This window comes from Ursus arctos, unplaced genomic scaffold (assembly GCF_023065955.2).
Source record: "Ursus arctos isolate Adak ecotype North America unplaced genomic scaffold, UrsArc2.0 scaffold_9, whole genome shotgun sequence".
Classification (NCBI taxonomy): Eukaryota; Metazoa; Chordata; class Mammalia; order Carnivora; family Ursidae; genus Ursus; species Ursus arctos.
The window spans coordinates 64,854,302-64,874,071 of record NW_026623111.1 but is presented as its reverse complement, the minus strand read 5'-3'; the positions used below and the strand labels follow the sequence as shown (position 1 = coordinate 64,874,071).

Below are 19,770 nucleotides of genomic sequence, written 5' to 3'. Positions count from 1 at the left end.
CAGAAATTACTTAAAAACAAAATCTTAAAAAAAAAAAATCAAAGTAAAGAATCAAAGTGTAAGAACAGAGGGAAAAAGAATGGGGGGAGAGTAAGAACAGAAGAGTAGCTGACCATTAGGGTAACCTGTTTACAAATGTTCCTTTGGGATCGAACCCATCTAGTTTGATAAGAATATAATTAGGGCTATGCCAGACATACCTAGTTGCCTGAGTTCACCTACAAAGTAAGTGAAGTCTAGGACTTGCTCCAGGCAGAGTCCACAGGGTCAAAGTCCAGATAGTTAGGCTAAAAAGAAGAAAAAACAAACCAAAACTAGCTGTTGACAGTCTCATTTCCCAGACGTTCCAGTCCAATAAAATCTAGCTATGTCATTGATATGAAAAACAAACAATGCTTAGAATAAGAAAGAATTTAACTCACCCCGAACCAGAAAAGGGTAGAGGAGAGGGAAAACAATGCAACACGCATTTAGAAATATAGAATTTATTTATAGTCACTGTAAGACAGTTTCACATTTTGTGCACGGTTACCAGAAAAGATACAACACTCTCAGAGTTTAACACGGCATTATATCGCTATCAAACATTGCTTATGCTGTGTGAGTTGGGAAATACTTATTTTCCCCTTTAAAAAATTTAAGGCTCAGTTTCCAAAAGGTAAGTTTACCACTTATTTTTCTGTTTAAGAACCTGGGAACATTCTGAACTAAACCTCAGAGGGGCGGAGGGCTAGGGGCAGCGCACACACCGGGCTCATTCATCCTCCCGCTGAAGACAAATGTGATTCATTGCTGTGAAAGGCTCCTCCTGTTTGAAAATACATCGCGGTACAAAATCAGATCAGTAGACGGGAGAGGCACTAGATCTACACCTTAGTGTACAAACAAGGGAAACTGAAAACCTCATCACCAGTTGTCAGCTAAAAACTGTTTATTCAAAATTCGCCTACCTACAAATGCACACACGCTGTAACCCGCTCTCCCTTTTCCTTGGTACAGCTTACCAAACAGTAGCGCTCTTCCAACACACTAGTAAAAAAAATATTTCCATTTGCTTTCAACTTTCAGATCAAGTGGCCACAAATTTGTCCTGAAGAACGTCCTCCATTTTTCTTTTCGATCTTGCAGTAGAAGGTAACCATGGAGGGGTAACCTTGAACCGACAAGGAATCCCGCTGTTTAAGTGATTGAAGGGGGAGGTGTGGGGAGAAGGAGTGAGAAAGTTAATCATGAAAAGAGCTTGGGGGATGTTTTTTGAGAATTACCATATCAACAAGTTCGAAACACAGTGAGTTCCAAAAATGTTTCAGAAGCTCTTTCTCCTGCACAAGTATTTCATTCACTCAACGATGACATCATCATTTTACAAAAGGCAGAATCTGTTTAAATTCAGTAAACTACCTTACAATTCACGAAGCTAATGCTATTATCAACAACAAAAGCCGAAAAGAGCCCCCCACGGGTTCTGCCTCTGGCATAAAGAGGTAGAGAAAATCCATCCTGTAGAAAAGATTAACAACAAAAAATCAAAAACAGTAAAACAAAACAATACTTCACTCCATCGCCAAAAAACCCCCAACGCATTCCATTTCTAGGGGCTGGTTCTGGGAAGCCAAATTTTATCACCAGGGTAGCATTGAGTCTGATTCAAAGAGATCCATTGCCCACAATCATCTTGCTGTAATTCTTCTGCTGCTCTTCCTTGAAGGTGTCCTTCACCTTTGCTCTCTTCAGCCCTCCATCCCTGGGAATAAAAGGCAAATAAATAAAAGATACCCCCAACGATGAGTTAAAAGCATTAGCTAGCTAACACGCAGTTGCACCACAACACTGAGGTGGCTGGCTGGTCCGCAATGGGGCAAAGAACACGGGGTTTGAAAGCAGAAAGACCAAAATTTCAGTCTCTGTTCTACCAGTCACCAGATGAGTTTTACTTTGAGGAAGGAATAGTCTCTGTGATGCTTGATTAAAATTCAGAATAAAAATATCAGGGGCGCCTGGGTGGCTCAGTTGGTTATGCGACCAACTCTTGATTTCGGCTCAGGTCATGAGCTCAGAGTCATGAGATCAAACTCCGCCTCAGGCTCTGCGCTAGGCGTGGAGTCTGCTTGAGATTCTCTCTCTCCTTCTGCCCCTACCGCCAACCCCCCCCCCCGGCTCGAGCTCTCTCTCTCCCTCTCAAAAAAAAAAAAAAAAAAAAAAAAAAGGTTAAAGAAATAAATAAATAAAATATAGAATAATATCTCCACTCAATTTCTTTTTAGAAGTTAGTGTTGCTATATTCAGTATTTGGACTTTATATTAAAACTAGGATTGCTGGGGCGCCTGGGTAGCGCAGTCGTTAAAGCGTCTGCCTTCGGATCAGGGCGTGATCCCGGCGTTCCGGGATCGAGTCCCACATCAGGCTCCTCCGCTGGGAGCCTGCTTCTTCCTCTCCCCCTCCCCCTGCTTGTGTTCCCTCTCTCGCTGGCTGTCTCTATCTCTGTCAAATAAATAAAATCTTAAAAAAAAAAAAAAAACTAGGATTGCTTGACTATCCTTTTCCCCAAGGAAAGCAAAGTATTGTTTTCTTTCATCTAATCAACCTGTGTCTTACTAGAAAACCATCCGGAATATTTAAAATAGACCCACAAGTAATGGTGAGGGTACTGTATATGAATGGTAAAGTACTGAAAGATAAATGGGTCAATCATTATTCAAAACTAATCCTATGTCTACCAAGTTGTATTTTCATTCAAAGCACTATATATTTCAAGTATTTATAATCGTCCATATTCCAAAACAGACTCAGAATAAAAACAAACAACAAAATCACACGCTGCATTCAAGCAGTAGTTAGCGCCTATGTAAGCAGCATTCCTTAATTCAGAGCCCGTGCGTCTTTGAACTCTGTCCAGGGTGGTGAAAACACCGCGCCGCCTGGTTATAAGGACTCTGCATGCCTTTCCTTCTTTGGACAACACAAAGAAACAACAAATTGGAAGCCCTGGGAGGAGACTGGACTATAAGGGGCCACAATTTCTCTCCTAATCTAATGTTTTTGATTTTGAACTCCTAGGAGAGCATGGATGGTGAACTTGCTTACTTCGTACTGTGACTGTTTAATTTTAACCCAGTTAAGCACGAATGTTTACCAAGTGCTCTTTGATGATGATGAATGGATCATAGGTTAGCCCGTGAACTCAATGCCATGAAGACAGAACTTGACCTACAAACAAACGCCTGCCTGAAACCACTGCAACGTTCTGGCCTCGAGAGTCAAATCCAAGACACAGCCCCCCCTCACCCCCCCCCCGTAAGTCCTCAACTTAAAATAGACTGCGGTCCACATACATTCCAGGGGCTCAGCTGTAGGAAATTTCCATGAAACAGGGTTATAAAGTGCTGTTAGCTCTCCAGAATTGTCCCCAAAAGCCTCTTTTATCCAAAGGAGCTGCCTCCAACTACTCACCGCATTTATGTGAATTCTGAACAGCAAGGACTAAGCAGCGGAGCAAGAGGCAGAAGAAAGGCCATTCTTTCTTTCCTAAGGTCCAGGCCAAAACTGACAAAGAAGTTAGCAACATCTGCCCCTAAGCATCCTAACATGATTTTGATGCAACTCTCCTAAGCACTCAGAAAACTCACACTGCTCTGAGCACCCCAGCTGTGACTTGCCCCCTCTAGACTTGAAAGTTTTACCCAATTCCCCTTTGCAATGGCAGCAGATCCAAGTTTCTAAGGAGGCCAGCAGCCATATATAAAAGCCTGTTTAAGATGATACAATCGCGTTCCCATTTAATCTCGGAGAAAAACATTCATACCCAGTGTATGAATGTCAGATACACCTGGAAAGGCAGTGAGTCTTTTTTTTTTTTTTAAAGAAGAGGCTAGGTAGTTAAAAGTTATCATTTATGACAAAATTGCCATTTATGGCCCGATAAAAGGGAATTGAAAAATTCTGAGGTCATCTTTTATATATATATATATTTTAAAGAATTTTATTTATTTATTTGAGAGAGAGAGAGAGAGAGCACAAGCAGGGGGAGCAGCAGCAGGCAGAGGGAGAAGGAAACTCCCCACTGAGCAGGGAGCCCGACATGGAGCTCGATCCCAGGACCCTGGACTCATGACCTGAGCTGAAGGCAGATGCTTAACCCACTGAGCCACCCAGGCCCCCCTAAGGATCATTTCTGACAGATTTTGTTTAAGCCAGTCTGATTGGGATCTGTCCTATGGCTGACTGGGGTAGGCTGTTATCTTTCAAGGACTTCTTCCTTTCTTTGGTGTCTGAGGCTACCGATCCAAAGCTCCAAGGATTTCATATGGCTTTGGGGCAGGAACAGGACTGCGAAGTCGGATAGAGAAAGCAGGGTAAAGAAACGAAAACAATGAGCAAGAAAGAGGAAGTCAGATCCAGCGTAAAGTCGGGTCACTAGGGCATTTATGAACTAGGACCTGTGGAAGCGGGTCATTTAGTTTCACATATTCCCACTTAGGTAGTGTGATACGAATGTTAGTTTTAACCTATCTTGACCCGAACCCTGACCTTAGGGCCAGTCAAGTGGCCCTAAATCAAGAACTCATACTGTGGGGACGGTCAGCCAGGCACTGAATTAGAAGATCACGCTCCAAAGGTGCCACTCTGAGGCTTCAGCTCTCTTTGTCTTCCATCAACTTCCCAAACTTTGTGAATTCACATAAGGAATTTTAGAAAGGGGTTTTCACTATAGAAATTAGTGGCTTCCTCATTAGCATACTGGATGCCAGAAACAAGTTTCTTGCGTGAAATTGGTTGTACTCAAGATACATGAATGGATAAAATATTCTAGAGACATTCCCCAGCTTGCATAAAGAGTATAAGAATCCAGCTGGCCCTTGTTCCAGAGGCTTACTTCCTGAGCAGTCCTGGTCCCTCTGCAGGTTCTGAAGTTCTTGGTCGAACAGGCTTACAGCCTGACTCAGCCAAATCCTGCTCCTAGAACATTACTATAATTGCCTCCAGTGAACTTTTCATGCAAAGTGTTTTCAAAACACCAAAAAAAAAAAAAAAAAGATAAACAGAGGGACTTTATTAAACTTACGGGATGTGAAATATGATTACTCCCATCATAATGTAGGAATAGTCTGATACAGACTAAATGTATATGCACCCTCCCCCAAATTCATATATTAAATACCTAACCCCCAATATAATGGTATTTGGAGATGGGACCTTTGGGAATTAATTAGGTTCAGATGAGGTCTTAAGAGTGGTCAGTAATCCTCAAGGTGAAAAGAGACACTTGTGAGCCTGCTCTCTTCTCTTTCCCTCTCTCCCCATATTCACACAAAGGCAAGAAGATGGCCATTTGCCAGCTGAAAGGGAGAGAGCTCCAACCAGAAACCAATCTTGCTGGCACCCTGATCTCAGACCTCCAGCCTTCAGAACTGTGAGAAAAGACATTTCTGTTATTTAAGCCACCCGGTCTATGACAGTTTGCTATGACAGCCAGAACAGACTACACACAACCTTCCTCAACAAGCAAAACGTTAAATCCAAAGTTTCCATAACTAAGATATTTCATTGATTTCCTTTCACGTTTTTAAGTTTTCTTCAATAGAGTGACAGCTAGCATTAAACATGAACAAGCCTATCAGGTGCCCCTTGCTCCCAGGGTCCATTCCCCACCCCCAAATCTATTCTCACTTTCTTCTTCAGTAAAAGAACCCCCAGTCTCAGCTAGATATATGGCCTTCCAGAACAAAGACGGCATTCGCCGGTCTTCTTTGCAGCTCTTATCACATCACTTGAGGTCTAGCCAATGGGCAGAGGTGGAAGTGACATGCCCAGCGTCCATCCTGTGCTCGCAAAGAGACGGCAGTGTCCCTGTTTTCATTCCTTCCTGCAGGCCGTTTTCTGTACTTGGAGCCATGCTGAAGCAGCACCCTGGACCTGTCACGGAAGCACACTGAGGACGGGACAGCACAGAGCGGCCCGTCTCACCAGCCTGCACTGCCCATGCTTAAGCAAGAGGGGTAAACGTCTACCTTCTTTAAGCCATTGTCCTTTTATGAAAACCACTGTCACTTTCAGCCAAACCTCTGGCTAACCACCACAATCACTGACATTATTGGAAGTGATTTTTTAATAAAAAAAAAAAATGATAGTACTTCTGAGAAATGTCTTACCAGGGAAGCTCAGTCAATCCTCCCTGCACAGCAATGGCAGATTTAACCCTGTTAGCAAACTGGACGGCGTCTTCTCCTTCCTGGGGAAAAGAAAATCACAAGCACATCGTGGGAATAGAGTTTTCAAATAATTCTTAAAATATCTCATAGTTATTTAGATTTGTTTTAAAATGTAAGATTCAGGGGTGCCTGAGTGGCTCAGTCAGTTAAGCGTTCAACTCTTGATTTCGGCTCAGGTCATGATCCCAGGGTCGTGAGATCAAGCCGCACACCAGGCTCCGGGCTGGACGTGACGCCTGCTTAAGATTCTCTCTCCCTCTGCCCCTCTCCCCACATGCACATGCCCTCATGTTCTTTCTCTCTGTCTCTTCAAAAAAAAGGGTAAGATTCAAATCTTAGCTCCATTCTATTCTCAGTCATAGCAAATATCATTTGTTCTATCAAGAAAATGAAGTGCTGTATTGTTTAATTTTCTATCATGTCTATATATTTATTATGCTCTTTATTAGTCTTATCCAATATATAACATTCCATAATATCCGTAGGTTCACTAAACCAACAGCAACTATAAAAACTATTATGGAAGAGTCTCTGAATATAAAATAGCCTGATTTGAAGAAACCTAAATACATTTTTTTTTAAATGACCCATTCGCTGAGAAGGCAGAAAAGAAGTCCAGCTCTAGCTAATGTGAGGAAGGGAGGCACCCAGGATTTCAGGTAACAGTTTTCTCGCCTTGATCTGACTGGATAAAGCACCAAAGACCAGTTGTTATCTACGGACAGATACCTCTCTGGTCATGGGGGGCATGTACCACACGTCACAGACGATGGCCCAGCTGGTCATCATTCGAAGCAGGTAGCTCACCATGTTGTATTTACTACTGTTCCAAAACGCATCCCCAAACTGAGGGTTGTACTGAGAAAAAAGAAAAGAAAATACATCCCAGTTATGAACGAAGTGGTGGCCTCGCTTATGCATGTCAGTGTTTCCAAGGTGACAAGCCAACCATCTCTATCAGACCACAAGAGGAAGAGAAGCTGCTTCGCTTGATAGAAATGATCAAAGAAGTAACCGGGCCAGCTGAGTCCTCTGACCCGAGCCCCAGAGTGCTGCAACAAGAGAGTTACCCACTGAGTCTGAAAGATCTGTCTCCCCACTTAACCGAAGGTGGGCGAAAACGGGCACAGTAACTGTTTTGCTTATTACTGTTTAGTCTTCGGGACTTAATACAATGCCCGGCACACAATCCCCTGGTACCTATCTGTACATACATCGGAGAGAGAACGATCAAACAAACAGGGCAAGATGTAAACAGCTGGTGAATCTGAGTAACGAGTACACAAACGCCTTGAGGGAGACTTTATACACAAGAGGTCTTTAGAATACATTGGTTGGCTAAATATCTCTAATATGATGACATCACAATTTTCCCACCAACTATGTGACTGAGGCAAATTACCTAGCATCTCTGAGACTCAGTTTACAAACTGACAAAGTTTAACTAACGTTGTGGTTTCTAAACGTTCTGGTTTAGCAGCAAATTATAAATCATTTTCTTCAAACTACATCTAATGCAGAGTCCCAGTATATAAAACAGATTTGAAAAAAGGCAAGACAGATGTAAAGAAAAGGGAACCCTGGTGGGGATGTCAATCAGTACAGACACTACAGAAGACAGTATGGGGGTCCTCAAAACATCAAAAATGGAACCGCCATATGATCCAGCAATCCTGCTTTTGGGTATATATCCAATGGAAATGAAAGCAAGATCTTGAAGAGATATCTGCACCCCCATGTTCATTGCAGCGTATTATTCACAAAAGCCAAGATCTGGAAACAACCTAAATGTCTGTCAACAGATGAACAGGTAAGGAGATGTGGGATATATATGTAGTGGAATATTATTTAGCTGTGACAAAGAAGGAAATCCTGACATTTGTGACAACACCGATGGACCTTGAAAGCATTATGCTAAGTAACGTAAGTGAGAGAGAGAAAGAGAAGTACTCTACGGTATCATCTATATGTGGCCTCTAAAAAAGCTGAACTGACAGAAACAGAGACCAGGATGGTGGTTACCAGGGGCTGAGGAGGAGAGAGGACGACGTGGAGGAATCAGGGAGATGTTGGTCAAAGACTACAAACTTTCCGTTCTAAGATAAATAAGTTCTGGGGACCTAATGCAGAGCATGGTGACTATAGTTAGTACTACTGAAGTTGCTAAGAGAATAGATCTTAAATGTTCTCACCATAAAAAAGAAATAGTAATTATGTGATTTGATGGAGGTGTTTGCTCAAACTATGGTGGCAATCATTTTGCAATATGTATCAAATCAACATATGGTATACCTTAAATTTGCATGATGTGATATGTCAATTATATTTCAGTAAAGCTGGGGCGGGGGGAAGGGTATACAAATGCTTGTTATTCTTACAGTCTTAAGACTGAAGTTATATCAAAATAAAGTTACCCAAGTCACTGCCCTTCTGGGGGCCAGGGGGGCATCTCTTTTACCTTAATTGCAACTGGGTGTATGGTTCCTCCAATTTCAAAGCTTCCCTTTTTAAACATCATGACTGAAGTGTTGTTGATGCAAGTCCCTGCAAAGGCGTGGAAAGGAGGAGGTGAATATTTGTAAAGGCAGTCTTTTTTTAAACAAATTTTAAAAAAGGAATTATTTTGATATAAAATAATCTAAAATATTTAAATTATAGCAAAGTTATAGTTTATTATCATTTTGTGAAATAGATCAATCCTGCTTAAGTAATTCAACAGCTCTAAGCAAGTTTAATAACAAACTTTTATTTTATTAAATGCCCTAGAGATATGACTTTGGCATAACAGGTGACAATCTCAATATTTTAAAATAAGGATCTTTTTTTTTTTTAAAGATTTTATTTATTTATTTGACAGAGATAGAGACAGCCAGCGAGAGAGGGAACACAAGCAGGGAGAGTGGGAGAGGAAGAAGCAGGCTCATAGCAGAGGAGCCCGATGTGGGGCTCGATCCCGTAACATCGGGATCACGCCCTGAGCCGAAGGCAGATGCTTAACCGCTGTGCCACCCAGGCGCCCCACCGCTGTGCCACCCAGGCGCCCCTAAAATAAGGATCTTTGAGGGGCCCCTGTGAGGCTCAGTCAGTTAAGCATCTGCCTTCGGCTCCGGTCATGATCCCTGGATGCTGGGATCGAGCCCCAAGTCGGGCTCCCTGCTCAACGAGGAGTCTGCGTCTCCCTCTCCCACTCCCCCTGCTTGTGCTCTCTCTCACTATCTCTGTCTCTCTCTCTCAAATAAATAAATAAATAAAATCTTTTAAAGATTAAAAAAAATGAGGAACTTTGAAAAATTATAAACAATACCTGCCCAAGTTCATTACCCAGAAATGACTTTTAAGATCAAAAAGGCACCATGACTTCCAAAAAAAAAAGCACCATGACTTCCATCAAATGTCAAAAGAAAGCAAGGGATTACTGGCTCAGAGAAGAGCAGCCCATTCCTATAGGACAGCAGACATCTGGACTAAGAATGTAAGAATGCCAATTCTAGAACAATCCAAGTCCTCATACACTTTTCACGCTTGTTGTTACCAGCTAAGGCTTGGTAGGCAGTCGCCCTTTCTTACCTTCAGGAAAGATTAATATGGGTAGCTTTTTCTTATCAGCAATGTGTTCTTTTAGTCTGTGAAGAAAAATAAAGGATCAAAATGCTACCTTTATAAAGGTAGGGGTGGGCGTCCTCTTTGGTCTTCTTTACTCTCTACTAACACAAATACAGTTGTATAGCAAGAAGGAGGGGAAAAATAAGACATAAGTAAAGGAAATCCACTCAAGTTGGCCCCTTTCTAAAAAGCAGAAGGTCATCTGTACTATTTCAATTTCTCTCATCTCACAGTGAGCGACCTTCAGTGCCTTCTGCCCACTCTCAAAAAAGAATGTGAGGTAGTCACGTGACATGTGCTCTAGGGCCCCCGCCCCCCCATCAGAAGGTTTGCGCCCTTCTCCATGTACTTATATTTCGTCATCTGAAAAACAGGAATACTGATTGCTGGACCAGTCTGCCTCGTGGACAATAAGTCTAAAGAAACTCCTTAAATGAGGAGGGCTCAGCTTTGCTGTGACACAGACACCATGAAGCTGAGAATGGCGGCTTCCCGGCTTAGGTCCTGCCTTCCCGGCAGCAGCCAGCCCTACGTTTCCAACTGCTCACCAGAAGGTGGCGAGGCTCAGGTAGAGACGTTACAGCTGCCAGGGTCCCAGTGCCAAACAACCTCCAACTGGGGAATAAATAGTTGCACTGACCTTAAACAGATTTCAACAAGTACTGTTTCTAGAAGCAATAACCACAGGGCCTCCAGGTAAAGGCCTCAGACAAAAGCTCTTTCCCAGCAAAGGCTTCCTGTAGCTCATCTCTACCCGGAGCCCTAGAGGTTCCTTCTGTTTCATAAAGAGCATTACCCCTGTGTCTCTAGATGGACTTCAGTGATAACCGACATCCAGGAAACAATCGGCCATTTCTTTACTCAGCAAACAGTTACCAATTATTTAACCTTCAAGGTGGTCATTTTTAATTCTGAAAACTCAGTGACGGGCCTATACCTACGCCACAGCAATACAAATGTACGGGCCTTCTCATCCCATCATATTTCCCACCATGACTACAGAATTAAAATTTTTAAGAATGTACCGAAGACAGGTTATTCAGCAGAAAAAGCTAACCACAAATAAAGCTCCATATATTTTAGGCTTAATCCTTAGTACTGCTCTGCCCTCTTTGGCAGGAAGGCCAAGATGGATCCGATTTTATGCTACCCCCAAGGATACTGAGTAATGTCACTGCTTACCTCTTAGTGACCAAGTGTCGATCCTTCATTTCTGAGCGTTCAAACCAGACATGTGGACAAGCCTTGACCATAGCTCTCTGAATAATTCCCATCAATCCACCATGGACTTGGCCAACCTAAAGTACCATGAGAAAAAAAGAAACATGTAAAGGCACAGTGAGGCAAAGAAAGCTTTTTTTTTTTTTTTTTTTTTTTTTTTTTAAGTACCAGTAAGTTCCTATTCCCCACCAAGAGAAAAGATTGGCTTTCTTCTAATGACTGAAGTTCTTGGTCTAATCAGAGAACACGAAAGGCCAAATGTAAGCAAAAAGAGTTCTTTAGCAGCACCTTTGACTTATAAGCTTAAAATGTTGCTACACTAGTTACACTCTAGCTTTAAAAAGTAGAAGTCTTTCAGCTTAGTCCAGATAAGAGAAACGCAAATTAAAACAACACTGAAATATCATTTCTCGCTCATTTCAGTGAAAAAGACTCAAAAGCTTAACAATGCACTCTAAGCCAAGGCTAAGGAGAAATGGGCACTCGGGGCAGCTGGGTGGCTCTGTTGGTTAAGCTTCTGACTTTTGATTTCGGCTCGGGTCCTGATCTCAGGGTCTTGAGATCAAGCTGGGTGTGGAGCCTGCTTAAGATTCTCCCCTTCTTCCTCTACCCAGCCCCACCCCCCTGCTGGCCTCTCTCTTTCTCTCGGAAGGAAGGAAGGAAGGAAGGAAGGAAGGAAGGAAGGAAGGAAGGAAAGGGAGAAAAAGAAAAAAGAGAAAGAAAGAAAGAAAGAAAGAAAGAAAGAAAGAAAGAAAGAAAGAAGAAAAGAAAGAAAGAAAGAAAGAAAGAAAGAGAAAGAGAGAAAGAAAAAGAAAGAAAGAAAACAGCACTTATACATTGCTTGGGATGGGGGAGATTATAACACCCACAGAAGGAAATTTGGCAATAGCTATCAAAACTACATTTACATTTATCCTCCAACTCAATAATTCTACTTCTGGGATTTACCCTGAAAATAAACCTCCAACAAAATGAAAATACATATACACATGGTTTTAATTGTAACATTATCTGTAACTTCAAGATACTGGAAATGACCTACGTGCCAAACATAAGCAATCAGATGACTAGAAGACGCTACATACACAGAACAGAGCGCCGTGCCGCTGGGAAAGGTGCAAGGCTGATCTCTTGACTGATAAGGAGTGATTTCCCAGAGATGCTGGGTTGGGGTTTTTTTTGGTTGGGGTTTCATTTTTTTTTTTTTTTTTTTTGAGTATAGTTGGCACACGATGTTACCCTAGTTTCAGGACATGTACAACACAGCAACCGAACATCTCTATACATCATGCTATGCTCACCGTTCGGGCGATATTGCTAAGTGAAAGAAGCGAATTGCCAAAGAGCAAATATAGTATGCTGCCCTTTGTGCACAATAGAAAGGGAAATATATACATATATTTCTTTCTACAAAAAGAAAAAAAAATCCAAAGCAGCGAAGTTGAAAACTACAAGGGTGGGAGGGAACGGGGCAGAACAGACGTGGGCAGAAGTGACACTGTTATGAGTAGACCTTTATTGTTTAGCTTTGACATTTAGAAGCATTCCAATAATAAATCAACAAGGACGGGCCTAGCAAACCGAAAGCAAACTGAAACAAACAAACAAAAACAACAACTGTATTTCAAATGAATAAAAGAGTCAACACGGAAGGAATGGGAAAAAAAAAATCTAAGAAATGTACAAAGACGGTATTTGACCACACACCCTCTCTCTCTCTTCAAGGAGAACTACAAAATACCCTGGATTTTTTTTTTTTTTACAACATTTGTTTTTGTAGTAAAACAGGTGAAGCAATTCTGAAACAATTTTAGATGTATCATAGGATTGAGAAAACAGGTAAATATGTTGATATTTCTGGGAGCCAGGGTATTCACTATGAATAAAGGGAGATACAAAAATGGATTAGGAGAAAGCAAGAAAGAACCCAATGAATTGCATGAATTGGTACAGTCCCAAATTTCCAATATTATATGACTATTAGAAATAAATACTAAATATCAATATATTAAAAATATACATAATTTATACAATTTTTATGTAGAGAGGCAAAGAGAAAGCCAGCACGTGAGAATGTGGATGATAAAGCAAATGGAGCAAAACGCTACCAACGGTGACTTAGAAAATATTTCTAAATTTTTTTAAAAAGTTGAAGTCTTTGTTTAAGAGGAAAAAAGATTCTGAAAAGCCACTGAGATGGGATATTGAATATTCTTCAGATACATAATTTATGTTTAGCCAAAAGAGGCCATATGTGACCCCTGGAGGTCAGCAATACAGTCTCCTCCCATTTCTGCCCTCTCCTGCCTCGGATTTAAACCTAATTGGTGATGGGTAGTAAGGAGGGCACGTATTGCATGGTGCACTGGGTGTTATACGCAACTAATGAATCATCGAACTTTGCATCAGAAACCGGGGATGTACTGTACGGTGAACATAATGTAATAAAAAAAAATTAAAAAAATAAAAATAAAAAAAAAACCTAATTGGCTTTCTTTTTTTTTATTTTTATTTTATTTTTTTTTAAAGATTTTATTTATTTATTCGACAGAGATAGAGACAGCCAGCGAGAGAGGGAACACAAGCAGGGGGAGTGGGAGAGGAAGAAGCAGGCTCACAGCAGAGGAGCCTGATGTGGGGCTCGATCCCATAACGCCAGGATCACGCCCTGAGCCGAAGGCAGATGCTTAACCGCTGTGCCACCCAGGCGCCCCCTAATTGGCTTTCTGTGTCTATCACTCCACTGACTGGAAAGTTAGCAGGGGCTGCTCTCCTAAGCTGTGGCTAATATTGTAATTGCAGTCACACACAATCAAAAAGCATGGAAAATTCCAACAAAATTCTGAGGACTCAGTCACCAATGAGTTTTAGTCAACTTTTTGTTGACCAGAACATAGAATGAATAAATATGGTCCCAGAAACACAAAATCGTAATTCCACAAGTTGGTTAAAATGTCCAAACCTCTGCTTTCTCATCTGTAACAAAATATCAGCCCAAATCTCACTGGATTATGGGAAGGTCACATATAATGGAGGTGAAAGTGCTTGTCCACATAAATGCAAGGAATTTTACTACATATGGCCAGAACGGTGCTGGGGGCCTACCAAGGACTGTTAACAGGAGGGTCCTTGAGTGGGCTTTTAAAGAAAACCATGCTTGTATCATGCACATTTATGTCAGTTTTTCTTTCTTTTTTTTTTTTTAAGATTTTATTTATTTATTTGACAGAGATAGAGACAGCCAGCGAGAGAGGGAACACAAGCAGGGGGAGTGGGAGAGGAAGAAGCAGGCTCATAGCAGAGGAGCCTGATGTGGGGCTCGATCCCATAACGCTGGGATCACGCCCTGAGCCGAAGGCAGACGCTTAACCGCTGTGCCACCCAGGCGCCCCTATGTCAGTTTTTCTTAAGAAAGGGTACATAACTATTAACTGATGCTTAACCTAAAAAAGGTTAAGAACTACCAATTCCCATAAGTCTTTTCCTAGAAGTAGTTATAGCTTCCTTGGATTCCGAATGGGCTCCACAACTTAGACAAAATAATGATTAAAATGTTGTTGCCCAAGAGATATATATCTGAACTTCTACTTTAGACAGATTAACTATCTGGCAATAAGTTAGGGGTTTTTACAAAGGTCTTCAAAACCCCCTCAGTGATTGAGAAAGGCAATGTGGGGTGTGTGTGTGTGTGTGTGTGTGTGTGTGTGTGTATTTATCTTTCTTGCTTCATCATCATTAAAAAGTCTGATTTTTTTTAATTGTGTATGACTCCCTCAGGAAGGAAGACACAACTAATTAACTAATTGGCTGGTAAGGGATTTGCACAGCTCTAAGGAGGAAGACTAAAGTCTCAAAGTGTTATTTATTAAACATTGCAGGGATTTTAGAAGTAAGATGCAATCAACCTTGCAAAGACCTATCAAGCTCAAATATGTCTACATTCTAGTAAGTCAAAAATTTTACTACCTTTTTTTTTTAAAAAGATTGATCCATTTATTTATTTTTATTTTTTAAAGATTTTTTTTAAAGTCATCTCTACACCCAACATAGGGTTCAAACGCACAACCCCAAGACCAAGAGTTGCATTCTCCATTGACTGAGCCAGCCAGGCACCCCAGATTTTTTACTACCTTAATCTAATGGCTACTTTCTTTCTTGTTTTTGCACCACGTAGCGCTCATTTAATGTATGACACAACTTATATAGCTGCAGCAGTATGACCTAATCACTTTCTCATATAAAACTAACTCTCCAGTTTGTGCCAAAATAAATTAAGAGTTTGAACAGTCCACAAAAGATGCAATGACTTGAACTATCACTGAGCTGCTCTTACCATAGCATAGCATCCGTCCGTGGTCAAGATCAAAACATCTATTGGGGAAGTATGGTTGGCAACACAAATGCCTCCCTTCTGGGGTCTGTACTGCCTGCAATTACAAACAATGGTAAATACCAACCCTGGAAAATTGTCATTATTTTGCAGAACAGCATGTATAGATTCGTCCTATTTTGCTTTAAAAAGTAAATTAAAAAATACAGCTTCAACGTATATGGTCCATCTTAAAAAGGTTATCTCTAGGCAGTATGATGGGAATGAGGTGGGAGTATAGGAGAAAGGGCCAATGACGTGCCCTTTATACATATTTACATTGTTTTTTTGGTAATGATTTATTTTCCTTTTATAATGAAAAAGGATAATTTAAAAATATTAGACTGAGTTACAAAGATGCCATAACTTTAATATTGTGATAGGCAAGTTTCATTTATCTTAAGGATTTTCCTATTATTTTAGTCTTCCTAAGCATCACTTTTAGTAATTTCACAGTGACCCACAGAGTAAATTTACCATAGTTTCCTCCCTCCTATCCCCTTAAAGCAGAGGTTGGCAAACTTTTCCTATTGAGGGCCAGATAATAAGTATTTTAAGTTTGCAAGCCAGCCAATCCCTGTCAAAACTACTGACTCTGCTGTTTAGGCACAAAGGCAGTCACAGACAGTGTATAAATGAATGAGCATGGCTGTGTTCCAATAAAACTTTATTTATAAAAAAACAGATGGCAGGCCCCATTTGGTCGCTAGGCCCATAGTTTAGTTTGCCGACCTCTGTCCTAGAGTTCAACCAGTAGTTGACACTAATGAAGCAAAGTAGTCTTGGTTGGCCCAATACAAAGAAGAAAGAGAACCAAACGCATAACAACTCTAGCATGCTTTCCGTAAAATTAGAAGCAATTCTGTATATGATAAGTTGTGACCTCTGTAATTAAGGCACCTTTTCTGTAGATAGTGTCTCTTCTGATCACAGTTCTACCAAAGCATTTCCTTCCACTCCTCATCCTAAAGCTCAGGGCTCAAAGACAAAATCACGTAATTTTAGAAACTCGCGGGGCCTTTTACGTCGGTAACACATGATAAAGCCAAAGGAGATAATGTCTCCCTTCCACAAATGAGACAGAGAGATCCAGTCAACAAAAATCAGAGGCTTTTCTAGAACTTCTAAAACAATGAAGTTAAACGTAAAAAAATTAAATTGAGTTAACGGAAAAGTAATTCCAAAGCAATCAAAATTATTTCCGTCAGCTAATAACTTCAGTTAGCTACCCCTCTTCTCCTCTACGGTTAGGGGTGAGGGAAGCAAAGTGTGGTGTTCTGTCTTAGGGCTCAGTTACGGAACTTCAGAAGTGGCGGGACTGAGACTAGAAAGCAGGCCTCAAGGGTTAAAGGCCGGTCCTCCTTCCCCTCCCCCCTCCAGGCCTGTCAGCTGCATCACTTTTTACATGGACAGACCCAGTTCACAACCTGATTCTGCCACGAACGAGCTACGTGACCCTAGACAGCCAGTCCCAGAGCTCCCCCCTCTTCACCTGTACAACAGGACAACAGTGCCTCTCCTGGAGGATGACCTAGGAGAAGCACGGGCCCGGCCTGCACACCAGACATGCCCAATTATTAAGTGTCATTACAATATTCTGTGGCTCCTTCAGCAAATGGATGGCTTTTTAAAGGTTTATTGTGCAAAACCGCTATGTCTGTGATGGTCTCAGCAGCAGGGATGAACATACGAGAAGTATGCGGATTTCTTTCACCTGCTTCCTCCACCCACGGCTGTCAGTGGCAGGCTGGGTTTGCAGACAAAAAGGCAGAAGCATGAGAGACTATAGACTCTGGGAAACAAACTGAGGGCTTCAGAGGGGAGGGGGGTGGGGGAATGGGATAGGCTGGTGATGGGTAGTAAGGAGGGCACGTATTGCATGGTGCACTGGGTGTTATACGCAACTAATGAATCATCGAACTTTGCATCAGAAATGTACTGTATGGTGACTAACATAATATAATAAAAAAACGTTAAAAAAAAAAAAAAAGGCAGATGGAAGGCCGCACACACTCACTTGTTATGGTAATGAATGGTACCAGAGAGGGCTCGCACACAGATCCGGCAGCAAGTCAGGTGGACCAGTTCGCTCAGCCAGTTTTTGAGGCTGAAAGAAAGAGAAAACAGTTCATGGCGCAGTTGTGGGCACCCGCAGCAAACGATAGAATAAAAGCTTCAATGTGCTCCTTCCCGGCCACATATTGTGTTTTGAAACACAAGCACAGCTCACTTCTTAAAGTCTCATTGAGGCATTTAGGACAAAACTCCAGGGGAAAATAGCTCCCACCCGACGAGACTATCATGATGAATTCCTGACCACGATAAGCTGAGGCTTCTTTGGTCTCAGCCCAGTGACCCTGGCCAGGTATAAGACTCTCTTGCTTTCTGTGAGTCCCTCGGTCTGTTTCCTTCCTTTCCTTCATGTCCCCTTTGAAAAACAATTTCTCACAATATATATGAAAGTGTGATGGCAAATCAAATACAGACTATGAATATGAAGTAAGCCAAATTTTAATAAGTGTGTTGAGGCCATAAATTTGATACAATACGTAGGGATCAAATATTCTTTTTTGTGGACACAGCTAAGAAAAGTGACAATCCTATTTATGGCCAAATGGAAGGAAACATTTCACCTGCTGTCTGGCAGCTGCCCAACCAGTGTAGTTCCTATAACCAACAAACTGATCCCAATGAAAGCCAAGGTAACCCTGAAAAAAGAAAAGAAAAGGTAATGCAAAAGTTAATTGCACAGTAAGAGGCAAAGGGAAATAACCTAAAAGTTCACAGATAATGAAACTGTAAAGAAGTTTTAGTCCATCTACAATATGGACTATGGTGCTGCCATTAAAAGAACTGGGTAAATCTCTAGATTCTGACATGGAAGAATGGTCCGTGGTACATTTTGAGAGAAAAAAAAAGCAAAATAAATTTCAAAATAATTATGTAGAGTGGGGTACCATCTTCAAAATAATAGCAAGCATATAACTAGTTCATAGATGCATAGAGAAGACCTGGAAGGTCATTCACAAAACTGTCAAACAATCGATGTAATCACCCAAGGATTAAACAGGCTAGTGAAAAGAATAAATTAAAACCCTTGCCCTTTTGCTTTTCTGAATTATTTTAATGTTTTTAAATATACTCATATTAACTTCATGTGTAATGTAAGAAAAAAGGTTTATGTTGTATGAAGGATTCATGTCAGGTTGAAAGTAGTTCCCTTATTTTGTCTGGGATACACTGGTGGGCATGGTAGGATTGTAAATATCCTCCAAAGGTCTAAAACTGACTTGTTCTGTGTTTTTTAATGATGGGGGTAGATACAATTCAAATTTTTCTCAAAGGAATTTACAATTTAGAGCAAATAGCAAGAAAGGCTCTATCATAATAAGAACACCAAATTATAGCACCATGTGGAAACCCTTTCATGCAAATCTGTTGTCCCTTTGTATGTTCATGGTAACTCAGAAGTTAGTAACAAGATGACTGACAATACCTCTAATCACCACAGATACTTTCCATTTTTAAAGGTGCTTTTAATATTCATCTAATCACTTCAAAAAGAAAATAGTCATTTTCAGAAATGTAAGTAGAATTACACAAAAAGACAACATTGAGATTTAAAACCTTTCAAAATAAATAGGGGTTCCTTATACACACATTGTTAAGGTGTTAAACCTTGTTAAAGTCTTAAAAAAAAAAACCTTGTTATAGTCTTGGCTGAAGACCTTGTGACAGGGCAATTTGAAGGTCAGATTCAGCTTACTTTCGATGCCGTATTTTCATGCTAACCACTGATACACAATAACTAAATCACTGTTGAATCTTACCCACCAATTATGTAAAAGTTTTACAATAACATTTTGCTACCTTGCCCTAATGAGAATCATTTGATGCTACACATCGAATCAGAGGGGTTACATTGGAACATGTTTAACAACTGGGTTCAAAACTCTTGAAAGTTTTTATTTGGTAGATTAATAGGACAAAAACTTCCGGTTTCCAGTTTAAGTGAGCCAAGGTGAGAGCTCTCACAGATGTCACAAGTTTTCAGCCACAGTCTGTTCTTTTAAGTTTTACTGAGATACAATTTACCTATCATTGAATTTATCCATTTAAAGTAGTCAACGGTTTGGGGCATATTCACAGAGCTGTGCGACCATCAACACAATCAATGTTAGCATGACCTGCTTTTTGAGTGCTCACTCCGCAGCAACCGCTCATCTTCTAAAGCATTTACACAGCAATTCTTTCACACTGAAGACGATGTACTAAGAGTAGGAGTCTCAATTCTATTGCTTTCTTCTTCTTGGGTGCTCACATTACTGGATTATCCTACATCTGTGGTTTCTTTGCAAGAATCTTCT

General features: G+C 40.9%; 1 protein-coding gene across 8 annotated transcripts in view; it reads right to left on the bottom strand.

Annotated features, from left to right (window-relative positions):
- Nucleotides 1-469: 469 nt before the first annotated feature.
- GPAT3 (glycerol-3-phosphate acyltransferase 3) overlaps nt 470-19,770 on the bottom strand; it is a 62,124-nt gene continuing 42,823 nt past the window's right edge. For all 8 annotated transcript variants that reach the window (XM_026509818.4, XM_057309639.1, XM_044388123.3 and 5 more), the window contains 9 exons: nt 18,037-18,111; nt 17,421-17,510; nt 15,368-15,461; nt 10,996-11,111; nt 9,778-9,833; nt 8,669-8,754; nt 6,940-7,068; nt 6,151-6,230; nt 470-1,744 (listed from right to left, as the gene is read on the bottom strand). In XM_026509818.4, the coding sequence (XP_026365603.1) occupies nt 1,648-1,744; nt 6,151-6,230; nt 6,940-7,068; nt 8,669-8,754; nt 9,778-9,833; nt 10,996-11,111; nt 15,368-15,461; nt 17,421-17,510; nt 18,037-18,111 (823 nt within the window). In that variant the 3' untranslated portion in view covers nt 470-1,647. The remainder of the gene's footprint in view (nt 1,745-6,150; nt 6,231-6,939; nt 7,069-8,668; nt 8,755-9,777; nt 9,834-10,995; nt 11,112-15,367; nt 15,462-17,420; nt 17,511-18,036; nt 18,112-19,770) is intronic.